Genomic DNA, 18866 nt, shown 5'->3' on the forward strand with positions numbered 1-18866 from the left:
ACGTAAAATGTTCTCCATAAGAATAACATTAGAAGCCATTTACTGCTGATTTTTGTTATACAGCTGATCGTGATTTATAATCAAGCAAGTAACCAATATTACATTTGCCAGTCAATTCTGCAATGTGCTGTATACTATATAAAACCATGGTGGAAGGAAAAAACATAGGTGTGCTATATTCCCATCATATGCTGACGTCACCCAGATTGCAAACACCATTTAGAAAAGAAACAAAAACAATAACAACTAAATCAAAACAAATATATACTTAAATGGCAATACAATCACGTGATTTTTTTGTTTGCAATCTTGGTGACGTCAGTATGTGACGGGAATAGCACACCTATGTTTTTAGCGAATTTCCCATACAGGGAATAAGCTATTACCGTAGTACTCATGGTAAGACCTGGACGCGGGACCGATTTTTTTTTCGTTTTGAGGTCCCTAGAAGCCAAAAACACCATCCGTTAAAATTCATATATATATATATATATATATATATTTATATATATATATATATATATATATATATATATATGTGTCCGTCAGCACGATAACTCAAGCAAAAATGATCCGATTTTGATGAAATTTGGCACAAACGTGTAAACCTACGTTTATTCGAACGAGTTCGCGATCCAGCATGATCGGACCATGGTAACGGGTGTTTACGGGGGGTTTTATGGGGTAAAATAGGTTTTGCCCATTTTTGACCCAAAAAACTTAAAATTTTGCAATTTATTTCCAAACCATTTTGTAGAGCTTAAAAAACAAATAATTTAGTATATTGAAGCGTTATTATGCGCCTAACGGTTACGGAGAAAATTCCAAAAAATTGTAAATTTAAAATTCCCATGTTATTCTTATGGAGAATAAGTAAACTGTTGTAGTTTGCTTGTTTATGAACATATTTTGATCAAATTTGGAAAATGTTTTTATTTCTTACTAACTATTAACATTTTACAAAAAAAAAACAATTTTACCCTCCTTGATGCAGCAAACCTAAGTACTTGTTAAACTAATTCTATTTAAATCGGGAATAAATGTTATATTTTTAAGTAGACATTTCAGTGTAAATCCAATCAGTCAAATGGAAATTCGCTTAGTCTGCAGGTTTGCTGCGGCGGGGGTATTTCCTTCCACAATGATATAAAACCAGGGATAAGGTTACCTATTATAATTAAGACTTTTTAGTTAAGATTAGAATGTTGAAATAAATGATTTCACCCTGCAATTTGCAAACTTGTGTATGTTTAAGTAAATTAGTTAATCGTATGATAAGTAATAGCATAGATAAAACATTCTAAGGAGAATGTTTTATCTTTGGTAGTAGAATCATATGAGATGGCTCAAATCAAAGGAATTGAACTTAGAATGGCTGAAAAAATTTTGTTTTTCCTTCTAATTTAAAGGTTATTGTTGTGTTGAAGGAATGTTTAACATGAAATAACCACATTTACTAAATAATACACGATTCAAGATTTAATGGAAAACTTTTGTTTTGTTTTGATAAAAAAAATATGTTAAAGATCCTAATACTAAAAGACTTTTGCAAAATTTACGTCAGCTAGCCTGGCCATACTACTGGACCGAATTACACGCGGTTGGTACCAAATGAAATATATTTTCCTGTAGATGTGCAGAATCCCTTTATAAATTAAAATAGGCTCAAAAATAAGCACAAACAATGGATTTGAAATAAAAAAAATAACATGGGTTCTTATGGGTTGTGGTGACGAAATAACAACAAAATGTAAACAGAAAATAAAAAAAATGGAAGAAATTCCAATCACATGCTTTATTTACAGCGAGGGGTGAAAATCCTTAACGGCCACTCTTAGAAATCAGCCTGGGAATAACGATTAAATAGGCAATGAATACACAAATAGGTTCGTACAGGCAATATATTTGTTAAGTAAGTACTGTGACAAGTTCCAATGGGCCAAAAAGCAATATTGTTTGGAGGAGTTTTTAACCAGCTACTGCCTTCTGCTTTAAGCAAAAAATGTTCAAATAAGCCAAGCATGTACGGTAGTAAAGACAGCATCCATATTTAACAGTAAAACCTAGAGGTAGTTTCCGTTTCTCAAAACAAACCAAAAATATTCATGTCGAAGATTATGTAAAAAGTATTTTCGTGATTGGTTTCGGTAACTGGGTAACGGAACTCTAACCAGTCGCAAATTTTATTAGGCTTTTTTATAGGAGTAATTTGAATTATTTATTTAAAATAACATCAACAAAAGCAAACAAAGACAAACAACCAACTTTTTTTACACACAAGGTATGTTGTACTGGGATATCTATCCTGACACACAGATAATTTTATTCTCAATTTGTTTAAATATTACAATAATTTGTTTTACATTTGAGCTTTTCAGGGAATTATTTCCCTAAAAGCCACTATTATAATTGGTATTTATAAATATTTTTATTTTATAGCAGTTACCTAAGGCAGAGGAAAATAATAATGCATATCATTACACTTTAGTTGGAAGTAAAAACTATATATTCGCATCTTTACTGTAAATTATTTTTTTTTTTGCACCGAAATGATGGAATATTAGCAATTTTACAATGTGTAAATAGATGTATACTATCCCCAATTAAAATAATTCATGAAGGAATGTTATAAATTTTTATAAGGAAATTCAAAACTTAGGAAAACATGTTATTCAATAATGACATGAGCTTGAGTAAATATATAGGACCAATTTTATTTTCATACTAAACCATCAAAACCGTTTCAGGGAAAATATATCTTTTAAAACAATAGCATTATTATATGAAAAAGGAGTTTTTAGTTAACTTATCCAAACTCGCTGTAACTGTCATTTTTCAAACGATTCCTCTTAGGAATTTATCAATATACTGTATATGATTCAAATCAAATTGATTCATAACTTCAGTAAATATGTCATTAACACTAAAAATAATAATACTAATAAAAATAAATTAAAGAATGGTGTCAATACAGTGACTTGAAAAATGTAATGTCATACGGTTTTATTTATTGGCGAAAACTTTTTGGTAATCCACGAAGAAAAACTCATTAATTTAAGTAAAGTAAGCTACTTATTTGTTACAGTACAAAATGAGCCTACCAAAACTACCGGGGACAAATCGTACCCATAGATTTTAAAGGTTAAAACTAATATTCAATTACGTGCAATTGTAATATTGATACACTGAAAATACATGATTGAAAATACATTGATTGAAAATACTGATTGTGTAATCAACAATACAAATACAAATATTTAATTCAAAACTAATATATTTTTTATAAGATCATTTTTTAAATAACTCGATAAACACAAAATATTAGCTTCTCTATGTTTCAAACTAACTTCAATCAACATTTTTCATCCTAATGGTCAGTTAGAGAATGGGGTATTTTAATGTACGGTTGTATCCAGTAACTAAGAACAATTAAGTTAACATTTTACAATTTAGGCTATGTTCTATTATTTTAGAACCTTCGACAAACTTAACTTTGACCATAGATAAAACATACTCCCTTAGTAGATTTCTCATCCATATGGAACAGCTGGAGCCAATTTTATTGTTAGTTCTGTGTAGACGTCGTGTTTTGTTTACAATTTGTCTCTTGATATTTCAGTAATTTAAAACCTTGTTTATTTAAATAAAACGATCCAATCATAAACAATAACTCGTTCCATAGTTATATAACTAAACAGTCGAGCACTCATCATGAAATTAACCCTAAAATGATACAAACAAAATTTCGTCGACACTAGCGATCAGTGTCACCGTACATGAACTAGACACAAAAAACCAGCTTCAAAATTTACAATGGGATGAGAAGTCTAGTTGTAATGGTTAGTCTATGGTTTGACTTCTTGTACTATAACCAAAGATTAAAGCTCAAACAGTAAAGTCCAATTTCAGATTTTATACTACGATGAGAAATCATCTTGCAGTATAACATATTCAAATGGTAAACCCACAAATACCTACAACGCACCGATTAACATGCATCAAAATCAAACTAATTTAATAACCATTATACAGTGCATACAACCTTTCCTATTCTACATTACGACGAGAATTCATCATGCAGAACAAAGAAATCAATTGATTATCCCATCAACACAATCGAAAGCAACAATAAAAAATATCTAGGAACCCTTAAGATTTTGCAGTACAGTGACCTTTCATCTTTTAGTATACAGATTCAATAAATGCACCAATAAGCAACAATCAAAATAGTGAACTCACCGACAGTGCACAAATCAACGGTGTCTACCAGAGATGGGTATTGGGCGGCGGGGCGGTGGTGGGGCGGCAGTGAAAGTATTTGACTCTGTGCCCTTGGAGGCGGCGCTACCCCCTGCAACCTCCATATAAGCTCCGGGTCACCCTTCGTAGGTACACTCCGTCCCCGCGTCAACAGACCTACGGCACACAGGTGAGTGGTGCTAGTGCAGTGGCAGTGCGGTGCTGTGGATACTACCTGTGTATGTAAATAGGCTAAGTTGTGAACGAAAATATTTTTAGTTAAGACATGTTTTCATTTTCACATCGGACGTACAATGGGTATACGGTGTTTTGTATAAGAACTTTCATACGGAAGTGCGGGTGATTTTTTAAAACTAAAGTTGTGAACCAAGTTTACTAGAACTTTTTTTAGTCTTTAAGTCATTTAACGGACGTGTAAACCCAAACAAATATTTAAAATCGTACACAGTTATGCGGGTTTGTTTGTGTATATATGTATTTTGGATCTAAATGATATTTTATGAAAAAAAATACATTTCCAAACAAATATTTAAGTAATTTTGGGTTTAAAATGCTGTTAACCGATGAAAGGGCGAAACCCCTTTAGCAGGCCTATATTTTTTAAATATTTGGGTAATATAATTTAATATATGTCGATAAAGACTGTAGTTGCACTACAAAATAATACAAATTATAAATAAAATAAAATAGGCTAATATAAATAAAATAAAACTTTAAAACATTATGACATTGATTGAACTTCCTCCAGTTTTAACGAATTTAAACCAATGCGTAGTTCTCATATAAACGGATTTCATGAAATCGTTACTGTCTTAACGCTTGTAAAAATTATGGATAAACAATTTATAGCTAAAATAAAAGAAGCTATTGTAGGGGTTTAACTCAAGTAAATAAAAACACTCTACAAATAAACTCTCACAAAGTAAAAATTTTAGTAATATGAATATTTGATAGTTAATTCGTACATTATTGATATTTTCTTTATACACAGCAGTATAAACACTTTCTGGAGAGATTTTGTGTGTTTGTTTCTTAGGTCTAAAACAAAAAATTGCATCGTATAAACATGCGTAAAAAATGTCCATTTTTCTGTCTGCACGTAATCTTTATAAATTCGTCCATCATTTTGGAATCCCTTAAACGATTTAATGTAAACCTAGATAAACTCATTTTATCATTAAGAGATTAAATACAGCTGTCATTTTAAAACACGTAACATTAGATAAATATACTGTATCGGCAAACTGACATATACTTGCTCCCATGAGCTTGACATAAAAATGGAACATCCAAATACTTTTATGAACATAAAACTTACTTATTAATTTATGGGTTCGTGCATGGAAAGTAACATGAATTGCAATAAAATATGGACCACAGATTTTACAGCGTTGGGGTTGTGCCTATTTTTACGATTTATAGGCGTGTAACATAATAAATTTAAATCAAAATCGTCAAAGAAAATCTTTGTAAAACTCTAATTTTTCATATACTATGGTGTTTTATAAAAAATTAACGTAAAAAATAAAAATTTCGAAAAAATAATAGTCCTAAATATATAACATTGTTTCTTACCAACATACAACATTTTTAACCAAAATCGGACTTCAGGCATCGTCAGTAGCTTTGTACACATCCTTCCCTACGCACACACAGACATCACTTCGAAAACCCATTTTCCATGTTCAAGGGACATATTTGCACTTTATATGCATATAAATCATGTAGTTTCAGTGGTTTTCGAGCACACAAAGAGTTGCTACTCAGCCTAAGCTCCAATTGAAAAAATCTCAACATGCTAACACATTTCCTACATAGTGCCTACTAAACGCACATTTGATTTCCAACAATCGCAGGTAAAATAACAGTTTGAATAGAAACTATTCGTGTGTAATAAAAAAAAATAATCGGATAAAAGTAAAAAAATGTATTAAAAGGTGGCTGATTGAAACTCGTGGACGGAACTGTAGGAAGCGTCACTAACTCATAGTCCTGGCCTGGGGTCTTGGTATTACAAGCTAGCTACACGATCCATGCAGCACGACCAGGGAAAGTGATCTTCATATCACCAGACTCTTTCTCTCTTTATGCAGAGTTTTAAACCGACAGATTAAAGATCTGATAAAGCATCAGATTGCATGTAACATTTCGGTAAACCGAGGATAACATTTCGTACCATTGTGGAAAGACAGTTTACCCTACTAGACATCCTAAGACGATATGCACTATGACTAAACATTTTCATATACTTCAGGCTAGGCTGAGAGGATCGAGACAGTATTTATGTTTGATATATGGTATCACATAGCTAAAGCCTTTGATGATAAAGGGATTTGAACCTGGTTCCTCGGGGGCCAAAGGCACGCGCTCTAACACCTCATGAAACCGGTGTAATAGGGGTTCTAAATTATATTTACGTTTAAGTACTTCTTGAATGAATGGCCTTTTACAAATAAAGCTTGCGTAATGTATTATGAATTTAAAATTCAAGCAGTGGTTATTCTTTAACACAATATTAATAACAGGTATGTAGTTATAGTGAATTTGGATCTTAGCCGTATGAGAAGTGTTACATGCTATCAAGACCATCCGGATTAGGCAAGGCCGTTTAAACAGTCTGGTTTAATTAGAGTTTATTATAGTTCCATTTAAATCCATACCAACCATAAAACCATGGGTTTTGGCAGTTCAATGGGCACAGTAATAAATATTTAGATTTCAGAGACTTCAATGGGTACATTTAAAATTGTAATTTAATGTAAAAATTAAATTAAATTCTTGCTCTATAAACAGGGTAAGCTTAATTTACTTGAATTAATGCAGCGTAGTGTAAAGGATATTGGAAAGAAAAATATTGATAATGTTTCAATTAATGTCTGTACATTTTTAGTTTAGGCAACCAACATTTTAATAATGACCTTTAATAACCAACATTTTACTTCTGTTAAAGCTATTGATTGTTAGTTGTTCTACAAAAATAAAGTATCAACAATAATCAAGTATCAGACAAACTCTGAATATTCCGTTACAGGCCTCAAAATTAATCTTAAATATGTTCCCTCTAAACTTCGGATTCCGAATTCAATGTAGAAGCTACCGCATCTGAAAAAATGTTCCAAACTTTATTTTCACATTGAGGTTTTATTAATTGAGTTCTACACTTGGTAATATGTAGGTAAACAAAGCTGTACAAATGAAGCAATAATCCTTATGGGAACGTGACGACAGTTTGTATAGTAGTTGCAATGATCCCATGCGGCAGTGCTGCCAACACACAAACACTGTTGTTGCTACAGTGTGGGAATTATTATAAACGTAAACAATTGTTAATAGGTTGGTGCACTTGAACGTGTCCAAATTATCTTGCTGTTTGGACAACATACTGAACCGTACATTCAGTTAGTCGTTTGGTTGAATCTATGCCATCCACCATTTGTTTAAAGATAGACATTTGGATATTATATTAATAGAAATTCGTTAAACCTATCCTGAAAATAGTAAAAGCTACGTTGAGGACCTGACATGTTCATCGATTTGAGCGTGTATATTTCATATATTCTATTTTGCTGCATCAAAGGAAACAGTTGAAGTAATGTACAGTACGGCAAATATGACTTAGGAAAAAATGTAAGCTTAAAGACGAAGTCTCAAGCCATTCTCAAGTTTCGGAATTAAAAGCTGAAATTATTACCCTAAAAATACGTTTTTCTTGTGTACGGCGGTAAAAAGAAAAAAAATATAGGCTATTAAAAATTTAATAATGTCAACATCTTGACGTAGGTGTAAATAAAAAATTGTGAAAATAAAGAACACGGTAACAGCTATATACTGTGTTCGTATTTTATTTATACAAAATCAATTTCATTATGTTTGTAGGCTAACGATGCTTTTTCGTGATAACAATTCAGTCAGCGATGGACAGATTAAATTGTCCCAGCTGACTTAATAGATTCATAGGCTTAATGCCGGGTGTTGTTTGTCTACGCCATTGGAATTTTGTATATGTTGTAAGAGAACGGTACAAACCCTGACGTAACTACCTTATAAACCTTTTTTTTCGATAGCATAATTGATTGATAGGCCAATGACAAATAGCATATGAGTTTACGATCAATTTAACTTGGAATTGAACTAGCGACCTTCAAATTTGAAGGGAGCACAAAACCACTCGACTACCAAGAAAATTATAATTTTTCTTAGACTTTGTAGTAGTCCCTGGGAAAACGGATGAACTTTTAACATCGGGTTCAGGTAATCTGCCAGTAAGTAACAGTACTAATGCATAATTTGTCATATCCTGTATTATTCTACTATTAAGGGTGGTTTGCGGTGCGATAGTGGCTGTAGGACATCATAGACTTGGCTAATATTAGGAGATGATCGTGAGTTTGGTCGCATGATATCCTCCAAGAAGAAACTTATAGCGGAAACCTATCCTATACTAACCGGAGAGAAACTTCTGCCAATTTTTCCATTTCCAATTTGGGCAAACTCATGACGTCATGACACCACGTAAATATAAACATATATTACGACTTATTCAAGAATGTATCAGTATTGGAGTAACGCGATGAGATGCCACAGAGTAGGTGCCATACAGTGGAGTAATCTCCTCGCCAGATCATATTGTACCCTAGGAGGATTCCTCCTAGATTGTACCATCTCCGGTTATGTTGACCTTGTGACCTCATCCTAATCTCTCATAATCTCCACCACGCCCCCTGACACCTTGGCCTGCCCACGTACCTGAACAGAAGCTATCATCTTCTTCTCACACTAACAGCCAGACTGTAGGCCGTTCTCAACCATTTGCCTTTAACAGCAATAATAACAACTACGCGTATTTCATGACTGACAGGGTGTGTTTGAGTAGGAAAACGTTTGGTACTTAAACGTGTTGTGTACAAGGCCTGTAACAAAAGAGATACAAATCATGGGCAACGAAGGATAGAGTGAATAGGGTTTTAGCTGGTAGAACAAATAGAAGACCCCACAAGCTTTTTAAATAGTTTGAAGACCCACTTAGATTATAAAACTGGTATCGTTTCAATAAGATGTTACTGAGGGTGGAGACTGGGCTGGGGAGAGAGGAGGAGGAGGTAGGAGATGTAGTTATCAACGGCACGACTGTTAAATGTTACCTCACTGGGTTCATCTCACGGAAGCCAAAGTGGCTGTTCACTATTTATGAGACCAATATTTCGTATATTACGACAGGTGTTTTGCATAACAGGTTTTTCTATTGAGATACAAACAATACAGTCAATGGTGAGTGGGTGGTTCAATGTGCATCGCGACAAACTTGTAACTCATGGTAGCAATGTTCTGGGTTCTCGTTTTGGAGCCATCATTGGCCTAATATTTGCGCATTCTTGTACTGCACCGGGGATAGCCCAACTCCGTGCGGTGGTCAAATTTAACACGAGGAAAAGTTTATTGGCCCCCGAAGGGGTGAATGAGTGAAACATATCCTAAATTTAAAACTTATTTGAATTATTTTGGTGTCGTTAAGTAGAACGTAAATTAGGGAATTAAACGTAGGTTTAAATAAAACCATATAATAAACACTATACTAGAGTTCGATTTTAATTCTATGGCAAAACAATTTACTAACTGGGTATCAGTAATTTATTATCTAAAAGACCACATCTATGAATGAAAGCAACCGTTCGAGGCTCCACTTGTTTGTAGTTACCTGTTTAAAAACAGGTAAATTGGATATGGAAAAGCTAAATGAATAAATGGCCGAATAAATAGAAATGAGCACATAACCCTGTTGAGTAGGCAACTTACATGCCAAAAGGATATTTTATACAAAATTGAATATAAGTAGGCATACAAGATACAAAAATCCAATACTGTGTCAGGAAGTAGCATAATGAGAGCAACATACGTAATCGTCTGTGAGTTGTACACTCAATGTAGGTTAGTTGTGCTACAGTCAAGTCAATGTAACTCGTTGTGAAGTGAAGTAGGGAAGAGAAGTGAATGAACGACCTAGACCTTGTCTCTCTCTTTCACTCTCTCTATCTCTCCCCCTCTCACATACATGCACACGAACACTCGTTCCTACATACAACTTGAACCTTTTTAATAAACAGTTATAATCAGACATAAAGTATTTCGTATCAGTTATTAAAACGTATTATTTAACATTAGTAACATAATACCTGTTCGGACTTTATTGTGTACATAGTTTTTGGGAGTTTTAACTTTGAATTATTAATAGACATAAGATTTTTATTATAAAATACATTTAGATTCGCGTTGGTCAGGAGTGAAACTGAACACCTCATCTACCATGCTATAATTATCAGACAAATTTAAAGGTTCTTTTAAGGCGTTGAGTTTATAAGTCCCATTAGTGTAACGTGTATTTTTTAAGTTAAATTCAAGTAGTGCATAGTAAAACGGAAATATGTATATTATTATTTATACAACTTAAACTTTTATATCACTGGTGTTAAGAAGTTTGGGAGTTCCAAAGGAAATTTACTTTGCGCATAGGTATCTACAGTTAGTTCTATTGTAAAACATGAATGATAAATTTTCTATTGTAAATCTCTGATGTCAACTAAAACGGGGTTCTCTTTGATAACAGTTAATCTTACTTTACCATCAATTTTGTAATAGAAAACCAGAAGACAATCTGTAGTTTATAAATGGATTTGGTTAGGGAAATATTTTTGAAGTCAGTGAAACAACGAGATATAATAAATCATAAAAATGCACACACCAGTAGTACCGAACAGAAACATACTTTAAAATTATCTTTAATAATTAATCCATAAGAATCACGCAGTCTTCCAGCGTAATATTAGAAAATTTTAAAACAATTCTCCTTAAATTTAAAAAAAAGTAAAAGAAAACCAATGACTACCTCGACAAACACGGGGGGATTCCTCCTTTATAAGAGTAAATTTAATTAGATTTATTTTCATAAGCTGTTTCAAACAGATACCATTCCTATGACATATTTAAAGAATCAAAAATAGCATTCCATCTATGATTGTCTTAAGTTGTAATTAAGTGTGTTGTAAATTTACAACTAGCCACACGATATTTTGATTTAATTGATTTAAGAAGAGTTTTTGATTGACCTATATGATTATGAAGTAAGCCTACGTTTGTGCACGACAATCTTCACGATTGAACACGTTACTTAGTAAATGCAATTTAAGTTTATTCTGCATTTACACGCTATTTAGTAATTAAGTGGCAACATAATAATACAAGTCAATAATTATATTTTAAAACTCTGTTGTTTATTGTTTCAGGTCCAACAATATGGCGCGGCTATATTTAACACTGTGTAAGTAGTGTGTTTAAAGCATTAGACCAAGTATACTTCGCAATAATATGTTAACCATCTAATTGGAATTCTAATGACATTCCTCATGTAACCACATATGTAATTATGACTGACTAAATCTTATTTGTACATATCACGTAAATGCCCTTCAGCAGTTTAATTTTGGTGATGAAACTTAATCGACATTAAATAATTTTGGTTTCTATCTAATTATTTCAATCACAAGCGGTGTGCAACGTTCTTAATGACCTATTTACTGTATTTTGAAGAACTTTCTTTTACGATAAGAATATTTTGCAATTTGTATAATCATATTTTGCAATATTTAGACTCGATCTCGTAAATGACCGTTTACAACCCAACATAAAGTGTGCTCACCATTTGAGTACGACAACCAGTTAAAGCATTAGTGGCACCGTGGCCGGTCTGGACCAGGCATCATTGTATACTTAAACTATAAGTAATTCCTTAAAAAAGAGTGAATATTTCATCCTTTGTACTACAAATCCTTTGTAAATTAGAAATAAAAGATAAAATAAACTGTAGAGCTTAGGCCTACAGAATGTTTTAATAGTAAAAATGGTGTGCAATATGTAATGGTTAATGCAAATTTTTGTCGTTTAAACAAACTTGAGTGATGTTGTAAAAAATATTCAAACCACGGCTGTTATACAACGAGTTGATACCTTTATTTAAATGTATATTTAAATTAAATTCATTTGTGGACAATGTGATCTGTGGTGCAGAATAGTCATAATCATTCAAATTTTAAAAGTATAATAAAAGATATCTTAAGAAATCAGTTTTTTAATCGCACAATTAACACTACGCTCTAAAAACAGCACAGGTCAAATGATCGTTATCGACAAACAAAAACAAACAACTTAGTGAATTTAAATTGAACACAAGGATCCGTTACATTTTAAGCACTGGCTATCGATCAAATTTAAATATATCAGTGCAAAGTAAACATGTTTCACAATTTATTCTGCGATATCAGCAGAAAATTGAAAAATGGAATATTTTACTGTTGTGAGAGTAAAATACTCTATAAACCCACATAAAAAATATACCTCTACAACTGACTTACTTTAAATTTTGAAAGAAACATTAATTTATTATTGTAATATTATCAACAACCACAAAGGAGGGGTTGAGACTTTAAAGAATATAAAATGTAAGATATTTATGTGAGATTAAAAATAATATTTGATTTTTTGTAAACAGGGTTTGCGGCTGCGTTAAGCTTACAATCTGCCAAGGTACGTAATTATTTTAAGCTTGACTTTACCGAAGAACAGTAAACATTATTCAAATATATTATTACCATTGATTATGTAAAGAAGGAAGTGATTTTATAAATTTGTCTTTAAAAAGCTATATACTATATTAAAATGAACTCTTTCAGAAACAAGATTTTCAAACCTTAGGGAGAGAAAATAGCAGTTTAACTTCATTTATACAGTGTGCATAAGCCAAACATGAATGTAAAACAAAAACTTGACTAACACATAGTATGACAGAAGAATGTAAGGTTGTTCAAGATTTGAACATTTCCAAAGTGAGCATGACAATATTATTGTTTAACACTCTTTTGTAACGTTAATGATAAAGATTTGCCCTTATTTAAAGCTTAAGAATTTTTACTTGTTTTTTTGGTTTTTTTTTGTCAAAGATTCACATAAATTTCTTAAGATAACATTTATATTATTACTTCCAGAGGTTTAACAAAATCATATTGAGTTAAAATTCATGATAGATTAGATGCCTATGACTTCTATAGGATAGTTATAAAAAAACCCTATATACTATATAACTACATACACCATAGATTTGTCAGGGATGAAACTGAAAACTGTAGTTAAACCAACACACATAACTTATTGCTTATTATAAAATTATTTCTACAGGCTGAAGAAGGATACAACTACGACAGACCCCAGAACCCACTACTTTCAGGACCTGGAGGAGCAACAGGCAGTACTTTCCGACCTGGAGCATCTCCCACCGGACGTCCTCCCCAAGCTGACGAGTTTCCCTCTGGTGGCCCAGGCTCCGCTCCTGGAGGCTCCGGGTACAACTATCCTCGGCCTACAGGTCCCGGATCCTCTACCCCCGGTAGCCAAGGAGGTTTTCCTGGTTCAGCTCCCGGCTATCCCTCGGGTCAAGGTAGCTACCCAGGCTCCACTCCAGGAGGATTTGGCGGAACTACACCTGGAGGCTTTCAAGGATCAACTCCTTCACCTGGAGCTTATCCTGGATCCCAACAAGGAGGCTACCCAGGATCTACTCCTGGATTCCCTAGTGGACCCTCTGGCTATCCTTCAACCTCCAGTCCAGGTGGCACAACTCCAGGATATCAAGGATATCCTTCAGGACCATCCCAAGGTGGCTTTCCCAGTAGCACTGCTAGACCAGGTGGCTATCCTGGTCAACAAGCAGGGTTTGCCGGATCGACCGCTGCATATCCTACTGGTGCTGGCCAAGGAGGTTCTCAAGTAGGCACATCTCGTCCCGGCTATCCTGGAGCTGCCGGATCAGGCTACCCATCAGGACCTCAAAGTGGATTCCCTGGCTCAACGTCATCAGCTGGATATCCAAGTGGACCTCAAGGAGGATACCCAGGATCTTCTACTGGTGGCTTCCAATCCACAACCGCAGGCCCAACAGGTTATCCGGGATCTGGACAAGGATATCCTTCAGGACCAGCAGGTAGCCAATTCCCAGGATCTACTTCTCGTCCAGGTGGACAACAAAGCTTTCAAGGGACTACGCCATCTTCCCAAGGATACCCAGGTTCACAAGGAGGATTCCCAAGCACGACAGCTAGACCAGCAGGATACCCTGGTGCAACAGGTGGTCCTGGAGGGGCATTTGCCGATGAATACCCTACTAGTGGAGGTGGACAACCTGGGTTTGGTGGTCAACAGGGAGCTGGATTTCCAGGAAGCGGTTCTCAAGGAGGCTATGGTGGAGTTGGAGCAGGAGGATTTACTGGTGGAGTTGGAGCAGGAGGATTTACTGGTGGACAAGGTGGGCAGTTCCCAACAGGAAGCACTGGTGGATCAGGAGGACAATATTCTGGTGGACAAGGTGGGCAGTTCCCAACAGGAAGCACTGGTGGGCCAGGAGGACAATTTACTGGTGGGCAAAGTGGACAGTTCCCGACAGGTGCTGGTGCTGGGGGATCAGGATCTCCTACTGGTGGATCTGGGGGAGGACAAGCAGGTCAATTTCCAACTGGAGGACCTGGTAGTTCTGGTGGTTTCCCAGGCCAAGCTGGGCGTCCTGGAGGCAGTGGCACTGGCGGTGCTGCTGGTGTAGGTGGTGATGAGGACGATGGATCATATGACGAAGGAGATTACTCAGCTATTCCTGGTGAGCCAGGTACCGATTATCCCATTTACTCAGAAATCCCGGAAACATCTTTTCGCTGTGATCAACAACAGTTCCCAGGATACTACGCAGATGTCGAGACAAGATGTCAAGTATTTCACATTTGTGCCAATAACAAAACCTATGACTTTTTATGTCCAAACGGAACGATATTTCACCAAGAGTACTTCGTTTGTGTGTGGTGGAATCAATTTGACTGTGACTCCGCTCCAGGACTTTTCTCCCTCAACCAGAAATTATACGATTATTCAATTGTAGGATCTCAGCAACAAGGGGTTGGTGGACCTGCAGGACAGAGTGGTCAACAAGGACCTTTTGGAGGATTCCCAGGACAGGTAGGACCACAGGGCCCATCGGCTCAGTATCCGGGACAAAACGGACCTCAAGGACCTTCTGCTCAGTACCCAGGCCAAACTGGTCCTCAGGGACCTTCTGCGCAATACCCAGGTCAGACAGGACCTCAAGGACCTTCAGCCAACTACCCAGGTTCTACTGGTCCTCAAGGACCATCTGCTCAATACCCAGGCCAAACTGGACCACAAGGTCCCTCAGCCAATTTCCCCGGACAAGTAGGACCTCAAGGGCCAACAGCAGGATATCCAGGAGCTACTGGTCCTCAGGGACCTTCTGCTCAGTATCCAGGTCAGACAGGACCTCAAGGGCCTTCAACTAACTACCCAGGATCAACCGGTCCTCAGGGACCATCTGCTCAATACCCAGGCCAAACTGGACCACAGGGTCCCTCAGCCAATTTCCCCGGACAAGTAGGACCTCAAGGGCCAACAGCAGGATATCCAGGAGCTACTGGTCCTCAGGGACCTTCTACTCAATATCCAGGTCAGACCGGACCTCAAGGGCCTTCATCCAACTATCCAGGATCTGCCGGACCACAAGGGCCTTCAGCCAACTACCCAGGATCTACCGGACCCCAAGGACCTTCGGCAGGGTATCCGGGCAGTAGTGGTCCTCAGGGACCTTCAGCGGGCTACCCAGGTTCCGGGCAAGGTCCTTCTAGTGGATATCCAGGCACAGCTGGACCATCAGGACAGTATCCTGGATCTCAGGGACCTACTGGTCCTTCATCTCAGTATCCAGGGTCGTCAACTGCTTTCCCGGGATCCACAACCTCTCCCGGTTTCCCTGGACAGCGACCTCAGGGAACTTCACCTTTTCCCGGTCAGGGAACTTCGAGACCTCCCTTCGGCACAGCGGCTGATGAGTACCCTGGTGGTCAGAGCCCCTCATCTAAGCCCAACCGAGAGTATCTTCCACCCTACAGAAGATAATCCTTGAGACACTAGCCAAACGAATGTTACAATGACTCGCCAGTACTTCTATAATGTTGTTGTATTATATGTTGTATACAAAGTAGCCTAGAAAAGTAGCTTACCTCTTGAATGCTCTCTTCAACTCTTTAAAGTTTCTGAAATTTTTCGTAGTACATGCCTTTGTAGGAGTTCAATGTTGTTTGTATTTAAGAAATCCTACTAGGTAACGATATTTGTGTGCCTTAAGTTATTGTGTTTAGCTTTAAGTGCTTATTGTTAAGATGTTTTTATATATTTTTGTAACATAAAGTGTTCTCATAGTGATATGTTTTGAGAAATAAACTACCATTTTGTAATAATTTAGAGTTTTAATTGATTAACTCACAGTTTCCATTTCATTCAGAAGTTTGTTTATAAGGAATAAGGATACATAAACCCTGCCTGTTCTACTATTCGCAGTCTTGTATCGCCGTCCAGAGACATTACAAAAATAGATAAACAACTGCTTTAAAAGACACAAATAAATTGCAATTATGACTGCACTTCTTGGCAGGATGCATCATATAAAATTGTTATGCTTACAAATTAAATAATTCCTAAAAAGCACAAGAATTCAATCATCTAATTGATTGACTACTAATTAAATTAAATAATTATTTTAAATGCGATAATGCCATCGATTTCAATCCAAATGCCGATTATTATGGCCAATAATTCATTAGGCAAACTTTTCAATCAGTTTATGTATTTGTATTAATTTTATTAAAAAAAATAACTTAATAAGATGTCACATAAACATCTAAGGGGGGGGGATAGCCCTTTTATACTTTACTTTATAATTTTCTATAAAATGGCGACCATACAGTTTCGAGGTGACATTATTGGCGTTGTAAACATTATAATTTAACTATGGATACAATATTCAACCATTTACAGCTGACATACCTTCCTTAAAATAATTCCTAAACGTGTAACGATTTACTGTCGCAAAACATAAAAAAATGGGAAAACTAAGCACAGTTTTGCCCCCATCTAATTTTTGTTGTATGATTATCGGAATACGATCAAAGTTTACAAACAAGAAGAACGTAAAGTACGGCGTTTAATGTAAGAACCGATTCGTCTATGTAATCACTCCAAAGATGTCAATTTTTAGGAAATTCTACTCTTGACCGATTTTCTAAAAATTGTTTCTTGTCGAATTCGTAAGATGTAGGGCAGCTAACATTTTAATTCACTATTTCTAACTTCTTATTTAATTACAATGCTCCGTACTCGCAGTTCCAATTTAGCCATTATTTATAATGGTTTAAATACCTGCATTCAGTAATCCAATACTCCAATTGGATTACTGAATGCAGGTATTTAAACCATTATAAATATTCAAACGTAATCCGGAGGCTAACAACTCTTAAAAATGAAATTAGCCATTATGTTGTTTAACTATAAGAATTCTCTCATCTCACTAGATTTGTATAACCCATTTAAATATCAAATTATTGCAAAACTAGCTCTCGTTAGCTGACCCAGGGTACCACATGTATGTAGCCATTATGTGAACCCAATGTGCTTAATAACTAGCATAACGACACATATTAGCGTAACATAAAGAGTAATTAAAACCAAAGGTCATTCTGTTTTCGTGACCAATGCTAGAAACCGAGGACTGTAGTTGTGCAATATTCGTCACTTCGGTCTGTTATTAGTAGCATCAACGTATACTTATGGAGATCCACGCAGGTTGGGAAACATTGCCGAATATGTGACTTATCACTGATCACATACGTGTTAGGTGTTATCCTGGCACAGATTGGTAAAGTCAGTCACTGAACGTTACAGTGTTACTACTATGTGAGGAATTTAATGGTTAATAATGTTTTGGTTAAAGTTTACTGGGTAGCCGAGAGGTTATAGTGATCGATAATCTCAAGTTTGAAGACCGAATGTTCGATTCCAAACTAGATCGATTCTGGGCCCTGAACGCGATTGGGTTTGGAATATTGGTTAGTTAACGATGTTACCTATAAAAAAGTCAATGTCACATACAGTAAAACCTTGATAACAAGTCTCTCATGAGGATTATTAAAAAAATACGTGTCATCGAGGTTGACTTGTTATAGGTTTGCATTAACATGTGATTGATGTGACACAAAATCTTGGGTACCTACCTATTTGAAAATGACACTTGTCGAATGATAGTCTTGTTATGGAGGTTCCACTGCACACTACAATATAGGGAATGCCACCTAGGTGAATATTTTGATCAAAATATGAGTGAAAAAAGGGTGAGTGTAGAATGTAGTGAGATGCCTTATGTAGCTTTCTTGATGATAAGACCAGCTGTTTCATTAGCTTTGGATAATGTTTTTTAAATCCAAATGATTAGAGAAAAATACTTGGGTCCAGTTTGGAACGCAACAAAACACTTTGGAGAGTTGTGTGGAGCATTCTCTTACAAAAACGTAAAAATAATGACGTGCAGCACAAGTTACTGTATCACAAAAACTAAATTAAAATAATTTACCGTTGTGCTGTTGACTTTGGTAGTTGTAATAGTTCACTGAAATAGTTATTTGTGTAACTAGTGGTGAAAGTGGCACTTTGCTGCACACGAGAGCAATGTTTACGCA

General features: G+C 35.7%; 1 protein-coding gene across 1 annotated transcript; it reads left to right on the forward strand.

Annotated features, from left to right (window-relative positions):
• Positions 1-4386: 4386 nt before the first annotated feature.
• On the forward strand, positions 4387-16595 carry LOC128993289 (collagen alpha-1(I) chain-like). Its single transcript, XM_054417083.1, has 4 exons — positions 4387-4429; positions 11538-11572; positions 12800-12834; positions 13483-16595. The coding sequence occupies exons 2-4, from the start codon at positions 11548-11550 to the stop codon at positions 16252-16254; spliced, it is 2832 nt and encodes a 943-aa protein (XP_054273058.1). The 5' UTR covers positions 4387-4429; positions 11538-11547; the 3' UTR covers positions 16255-16595.
• The last annotated feature ends 2271 nt before the right edge of the window (positions 16596-18866 follow it).

The sequence above is a fragment of the Macrosteles quadrilineatus genome, unplaced genomic scaffold (genome assembly GCF_028750875.1).
Source record: "Macrosteles quadrilineatus isolate MER2022 unplaced genomic scaffold, UCM_ALF_1.0 Scaffold_4__1_contigs__length_99947679, whole genome shotgun sequence".
NCBI classification, from domain to species: Eukaryota; Metazoa; Arthropoda; class Insecta; order Hemiptera; family Cicadellidae; genus Macrosteles; species Macrosteles quadrilineatus.

What these genes read in the sequence shown, in the direction of transcription:
- LOC128993289 (XM_054417083.1), top strand. Translation starts at nt 11,548, where the DNA reads ATGGCGCGGCTATATTTAACACTGT. An exon ending in GCGGCTATATTTAACACTGT is followed by an intron (nt 11,573 to 12,799) that starts GTAAGTAGTGTG and finishes TTTTGTAAACAG; the next exon opens with GGTTTGCGGCTGCGTTAAGC. An exon ending in TAAGCTTACAATCTGCCAAG is followed by an intron (nt 12,835 to 13,482) that starts GTACGTAATTAT and finishes TTATTTCTACAG; the next exon opens with GCTGAAGAAGGATACAACTA.